The sequence below is a fragment of the Drosophila subobscura genome, chromosome A, assembly GCF_008121235.1.
Source record: "Drosophila subobscura isolate 14011-0131.10 chromosome A, UCBerk_Dsub_1.0, whole genome shotgun sequence".
Classification (NCBI taxonomy): domain Eukaryota; kingdom Metazoa; phylum Arthropoda; class Insecta; order Diptera; family Drosophilidae; genus Drosophila; species Drosophila subobscura.
In genome coordinates, this window is record NC_048530.1 from 6,245,972 (window position 1) to 6,252,392 (window position 6,421).

The following is a 6,421-nucleotide window of genomic DNA, read 5'->3' on the forward strand; positions in this document are numbered from 1 at the left end:
TAAAGCTCCTGACACCCAAAGCTCTACGCTCTCAAATGTTTGCATTCAATAAAAAGCTTTACTTAATTTGTATGGTTCCTGTCTTGGCTACTTATAAAATCGTCGAACTTTTCGTTTACTTTTTCGCCGGCGGTGCCGCTGCTGGTGGTGGAGCCGCCTTTGGTGCGTCTCCTTTTGCAGGCGGTACAGCCGCTGGTGGTGCTGTAGCTGCTGCTGGCGGTGGTGGAGCACCTGCTGCTGGCGGTGGTGGAGCACCTGCCGCTGGTGCTGGGGGCGGAGCACCCGCAGCTGGTGGCGCTTTTGGTGGCTCCTTGCCCTCAGCCTTGGCCCTCTCCGCTTTGGCCTTATCGGCCGCCTTCTTGGCCGCGGCAGCAGCAGCCACCATGACCGCATCCCCCACGGGAACATTCTTTATCTGGTTGAGGGGCGTCGCCTTCGGCTTGCCCAGACACAGCTCCGAAATGCGAATATGCTCCAGATGGTGACCATGGACGCCCCGTATCTTGGGCTCCAAATTCTTGGCATAGACATCGGCCTGCAGCTCGCTCAGATCCACCTCCTTGTCCTTGGCCGCCTTCTTGCAGTCTACGTCCACACGTTTACGGACCTCAGTTTCGAGCTTCTTCAGCTCCTCTTCGGTGGCCAGGCTCAGGGCGATGATCTGGCCGCGGAAGCTCGTAATGGGATCCCGCTTCTCGCGCACCTTCTGCACCTCCTCCGCGCGCGAGCGATACGAGGTGCCCGGATCGGACATTGAGTGGCCCACGTACCGGTAGGTGTTCATCTCGAGCACAATCGGCCCATGGGCCAGGGCATACTCGATGGCAAACTGTGTGGCACTGCGCACGGCCAGCACCTGGTTACCGTCCACCCACAGGCCGGGTATGTACTGTCCCCGCATGTAAAAGTCCGTGCTGGCAGAGGCACGATCCGCCCGCGTGCCCATGCCATAGTCGTTGTTCTCGCACACAAAAATGCACGGCAGGCACCACAGCTTGGCAATGTTGAAGGCCTCGAAGACCTGCCCCTGATTGGCCGCCCCATCGCCATAGCAGGCGATGCAAACGCCGCCATCGCCTCGGTATTGATGGGCCAGCGCCACGCCGGTGCCCACCGGCACCTGAGCGCCCACAATGCCATTGCCGCCGTAGTACCGATCGCCATACATGTGCATGGAGCCGCCCTTGCCGCGGCTGCAGCCAGTGCGAACGCCGAGCAGCTCGGCCATCAACTCGTAAATAGAGACGCCCATGAGGTAGGTCCATGCATGGCAGCGGTAAGCCGTTATCATCGAGTCCTGTTTGCGCATGCGGGCATGCATGCCCACGGCCACCGCCTCCTGCCCGATATACAGATGGCAGAAGCCCCTGATCTTCTTCTCCTGGTAGTAGTTGGAGGACACGGTCTCCACGCGCCTCACCTCCAGCATCTGGGTGTACATCATCAGGGCATCCTCGCGCGACAGCTCCACATCCGTAGGTGGTCCCGACTCCAGGTCATAGCACTTGAAGGTCTAACCAGCAAAAGGAAATAAATTCGAATTCAAAAGATGATTGGATTACGCGGTACTTACATGCTCCAGGGTCACGCTATTGCAGTTATCCGAACTGTGCCGCCTGCTGTTTGCCGCGACTGCCAAGGCGCTGGCTCTGCTCCAGCTACGCGTCTCACCCGTCCACACATGTAGAAGCTGGCGTCGCAGCGGTGACTGAACGCTGACCAAGCGCAGCAGCCAGCTGCTTCCACTTTTCTTGTGCATGCTTCCCGGTTCACCGTATATGCTACAGTCAAAAGCCGACCGTTGAGAACTTAATTGAACCCCCGCCTGAATGGGAATTTAGAAATATTTTGCAAAATTTTTATATAAAATCATCGAAGTATTGGCATCCAAAAATAAACTACAATGAAACGAATGTACGTTCCCAACCAACGACGACAGTAAAGGCAAATCGAAAAGACAGAAACGAAACTACAAAGTAGATGCAGGAGCAGAAAGTGTTTCCCGCTTGGAGTAAGAGAGAACGAGTCGCCGAAAAGGAAAGAGATGGAAAGAGTGCTACAAATGCGATTACAAGGCAGATAGATACAGATACAGAGATACAGATACATCTACAAATAAGAGATTTAAATGGATGTTTGTAAGGAGACGGCCTTTCGATTGCTTCCTTTGCTTCTTGTAATTTCGGATGAGTTCGAAGTACACGTCTCGATATCAAGTCTCTTTGGTAGATAGATTCACTTGAGAATCAAACTTTAAAGAACACGCAGACGGACACATTTCACATACATTATTGGACATACAATCTACAGACAGACGGACAGACCGACGGACAGACAAACGGACAGACAGATCATCTCCTTTTCGTGTAAATCTATCATTTGGTTAATCAACATGTCAATTAATATTTATGTATATTTTCAACAATTTACACCTCGCTTTATCCATATTGAACACGTTCACAATTTATCCAATAATATCCAATGCAGTAATTCCCCAAAACCATCATCCAGGGTGAGTGGGTGGCGGTGCGTGTGGGGTTGTTTGCTTTCTGTGTTTGTGTGTGCTTCGATTCGCTAAGTTGTGGGATGACTCCTCGAACAGGAGCCTCCACTTATGGGCAGGGGATATTCCAACTTTCGGCTTAAGAGCTAGAGATTGCGTGTGAGTGTGTGTGTGGGTTATTATGTGTCTTGTGTGTTTGCTTTTGCGTTTGAGGAGGGGGGGGTTGGTTTCGGCAGATCTCTAGTGATTGACACCCTTGCGTTCCTGGATGTGATCCAGATTGTAGCTGTTGGTGCCACGCAGCTTGGGCTCCAAATTATTGGAGGACACATCCGTCCAGAGATGGCTGACAGCCAGCTCGGCATCGCTCTTGGCAAAGGCAGTGGCCTCGTCGATCTCCTTGCGCACCTTCAGATCGATTGCCTAGAAAAGAGAAGAGAATTATTAGCCAGGAGACGAGAGGGAGTCTCTCCTTGAGCCTTACCTTGACTTCGTCGGTGGTGATGAGACCCAGCTCAATGCACATTTCCTTGAAGGATGTGATGGGATCACGCTTTTGGCGCACCTCCTGGATCTCCTCGCGGGTGCGGTACGAGGTGCCCGGATCGGACATGGAATGGCCCGAGTACCGATACGTGTTCGTCTCCATTACCAGGGGACCGACGGTGTTCACATAGTTGATGGCAAACTCTGTGGCACTGCGCACGGCCAGCACATCCATGCCGTCCACCCAGATGCCGGGCAGGGCATCGCCGCGTGTGTAGTAGTCCGTGTTGCAGGAAGCACGCTCCGAGCTGGTGCCCATGCCATAGTTGTTGTTCTCGCAGACAAAGATCACGGGCAACTTCCACAGATAGGCCATGTTGTAGGCCTCGAACACCTGCCCCTGATTGGCCGCACCATCGCCGTAGAGGGCCAGGCACATGCCGCCGTTACCCTTGTACTTGCAGGCCAGACCCACGCCAGTGCCCAGTGGCACCTGGGCGCCAACAATGCCATTGCCGCCGAAGAAATTCGGAGCATACATGTGCATGGAGCCGCCCTTGCCGCGCGCACAGCCACTCTGGTTGCCGGTCAGCTCGGAAAGGACACCAATGGGCGAGACGCCCATCAGATATGTCCAGCCATGGACACGGTATGCCGAAATGATGTTGTCCACATCCCGCATGGCCGCCTTCATGCCCACGGCGCAGGCCTCCTGTCCGGAATACAGATGACAGAAGCCCCGAATGATCTTCTCCTTGTAGAGATTGCCGGCCGCCGTCTCAATGCGTCGGATCGTCTGCATTTGTGTGTAGTACTTGAGCGCCTCATCCTTGGTCAGTTTCACCTCGGTGGCCGGTCCTTCGTCCAAGCGGTGCAACTTGAAGGGCTGCAAGCGGCGAATGTGAAACGATTAGGAAAAGTTTCCACTCGCGGAAAATAGGAAAACGAAATGGCTTGAGGTGATGGCCTGATCCCCTGATAAGGGGAGGTGTAAACAAAACAAGATCCAATCAAAGACAGACAGAGACGGAGTGATGCTGATACGGTGAGTGGCGGTGCGGTGCGTGTCTACCCGTCTCGGTCACGCGGCGGCCACGCAAAAAGCAGCGGCAGCGTGTCAAGTGTGCGCTCCGTGACCTTGATCATTTTGAAAATTGACGGAATGCCGCGCTGCCGGTTAACGGTGCGAGAACACCACACTCTGCGTGTGTGTGTCAATGCAACCCTGTGCACTCACACACACCACAAACACGCACGCACACTCTTGCTATCTGATGGTAAAGCGCATTATGTAATCTGTTGGTGATTTTGATTTAATTTTCCACCTTATGCCCCTTCCTCCCCCCAGCCAATTAACTTACGCGATTCACTTGCACCGTCGCCTCCGTGGCATAGTTGTTGGTTTTGGCCACGCCAGCCTGTGCTGCATTCTGGAATAGACCGAAAAATGATGATGAATAACCTCGACAGATGTTTAGGCTTAGCTGTTGATGATGCTGCTGCTGCTGGAGCTGCTGCTGCCTATGATGATGATGTTGCAGCCGCACTGTCCAGTGATTGCTGTTGTTGCCGCCACTTGTAGTGTTATTGCATTTATTTATTGTTGTGGTGTGTTTTTGGTATTGTTGTTGTTGTAGTTGCTGTTGTCGTTGTGTTTGCTGTCGCTCGAGATTAGTGATAACAACGTTGGGGTTAGTGACAGGATTACGTACTTTTTGCAATTGCTTAACAATAAGTGGCAATTCGCTAACGCGTGACAGAGTACGCAACATTTTTCGGCAAGACTTTCCGCTAAAACTGGATCAAAAAATTAGTTGAGGGGGCTTTAAGCGATCGATCTAGAACTATATGTGGATCAAGCTGGCTGTCTCTCTCTATCACGCACTGAGCACACCGCACTGCCGCGCCGTCGTTGTAAGTGTTAAACAAAAAAAGTTAGATTAGTTTATCAATTTTTCTATTGCTATTTCTTGTTCGCGTAACAGCTAGTGGTGGGTGGACCACAGAGGACCGCGGAATCATCGATAGGCCTCAGAAATATACCAAAAATTTGTAAATATACCGTAACAACAAACCAATTCCTCGATTTTGATATTCTGTTTAATATTACTAGCAAGCTAAAACTCTCAGACATGAAACTATAATTTTATCCGATTGATGAGTTGATTGTATACAAGATTGGCTAGAATTCGTCGATGGCCCGCAACGATTAGCTCTACGACAACTATCGATGTGAGATATGCTGACACTGTCGATGTATCGACTGCTGCTCATTGCGTGGGTGGGGCTATCATTGGCGGGAGGTTTGAATTGAATGCAGCCTTGATAGCAGGCAATTTTTGTTTTAAAAACAAATCCCTAGTTATAGATTATCTCATCCCTGTTCCAAAATAAAAACACATTCTCATGCCCGGTCTCAAAGAAGTACTTTTATTTCACATTGAAGAAATCTCAATTTGGTTTTTGTTTCTTGCTTCCTTTGTTTGTCTTACTCGTATGCTTACTTGAAGTTCCCATCATTTTCGCCATCATTTCCGCTATCATTTCATTTCATTTTGCTTGAATATCGCTTCACGCTTCTCACATAATTCACTAAACTCTTACAAAAACTTAAGTAATGTTTATCTCTTGCACAAAAACCAGCAGAACTAGAAGTAGAATAAATAACATGGAGAGAGCACGTTTCTCGATACGAAATAATTATGGTTACAAACTAAGTTTAAACTAGTTTTAATATTTGTTGGAATTTGTTCTATTTTATTTTCGGTTTTTGTGTTTGCTTAAGAAATGGCAGCTACAAGATTTGAGTTCCGAGAGAGTTTTTCACCCCATGGGTCGAGTGCAATTTTCTGGCAAAAACTAAACAACAAAGATTTATAAGGCTTTTGGTTGAACGAAAGAGGTAAGGGTTAGGTCTGCCAGTGGATTGGTATTGGATTGAAAGAGTTATAAAAAAAATCAAAAACAATAGATCAAAATTCTAGTCTTTAAACATGCTCTGCTCTGCTCGCTCACTCCCTCTCTCTCTCTTTTTTCTTAATCAGCGCATACATAGCGCCACCTACACTGATGCTGTCCTGTCGTCTCGATTACTCTCACCGCCCCGTCGCGTCCGTTTGTCTATCTAACTGTCTGTCCCGCTCTGGTTCTGGCAATTTAATGCCCGTTTTCCTATGATTCATTTTTCTTTCATTTGCTATCCTGCTTTCGGGTTTCTTTTCTTTTACTCTCTGCCTTTTTTTTCAAAATTTATTTTTTTGTTTTTAGTTTGTTTTACATCAAAAATTGGTTTCTCATGCACGTGGCATGCAAATATTCTGCATTATGACAAAAAATTATGCTCTTTCATCTGTAATATGTATGTATGTATACATATACATGTACGTATGTATGTATATATATTTTTGTTGTTCTTGTTGTTGTATATATAAA

At 48.9% G+C, this 6,421-nt stretch overlaps 2 protein-coding genes across 2 annotated transcripts; both read right to left on the minus strand.

The window, feature by feature from the left end:
• Positions 1-62: 62 nt before the first annotated feature.
• Positions 63-1,857, minus strand: LOC117903706 (probable pyruvate dehydrogenase E1 component subunit alpha, mitochondrial). Its single transcript, XM_034816052.1, has 3 exons — positions 1,574-1,857; positions 299-1,513; positions 63-151 (listed from the first exon to the last, which is right to left on the minus strand). The coding sequence occupies exons 1-3, from the start codon at positions 1,757-1,759 to the stop codon at positions 116-118; spliced, it is 1,437 nt and encodes a 478-aa protein (XP_034671943.1). The 5' UTR covers positions 1,760-1,857; the 3' UTR covers positions 63-115.
• Positions 1,858-2,408: 551 nt separating this feature from the next.
• Positions 2,409-4,952, minus strand: LOC117903707 (pyruvate dehydrogenase E1 component subunit alpha, mitochondrial). Its single transcript, XM_034816053.1, has 4 exons — positions 4,702-4,952; positions 4,351-4,419; positions 2,988-3,875; positions 2,409-2,926 (listed from the first exon to the last, which is right to left on the minus strand). The coding sequence occupies exons 1-4, from the start codon at positions 4,759-4,761 to the stop codon at positions 2,744-2,746; spliced, it is 1,200 nt and encodes a 399-aa protein (XP_034671944.1). The 5' UTR covers positions 4,762-4,952; the 3' UTR covers positions 2,409-2,743.
• Between the last annotated feature and the right edge of the window lie 1,469 nt (positions 4,953-6,421).

Coding starts and splice junctions, on each gene's coding strand:
- LOC117903706 (XM_034816052.1), bottom strand. CDS start 1,759: ATGCACAAGAAAAGTGGAAGCAGCTGGCTGCTGCGCTTGGTCAGCGTT. Junction 1,514..1,573: donor ATAGCGTGACCCTGGAGCAT/GTAAGTACCGCG, acceptor TTTGCTGGTTAG/ACCTTCAAGTGCTATGACCT. Junction 152..298: donor AGGGCAAGGAGCCACCAAAA/GCGCCACCAGCT, acceptor CCAAAGGCGGCT/CCACCACCAGCAGCGGCACC.
- LOC117903707 (XM_034816053.1), bottom strand. CDS start 4,761: ATGTTGCGTACTCTGTCACGCGTTAGCGAATTGCCACTTATTGTTAAG. Junction 4,420..4,701: donor TTGTTAAGCAATTGCAAAAA/GTACGTAATCCT, acceptor GGTCTATTCCAG/AATGCAGCACAGGCTGGCGT. Junction 3,876..4,350: donor CGACGGTGCAAGTGAATCGC/GTAAGTTAATTG, acceptor CGCCGCTTGCAG/CCCTTCAAGTTGCACCGCTT.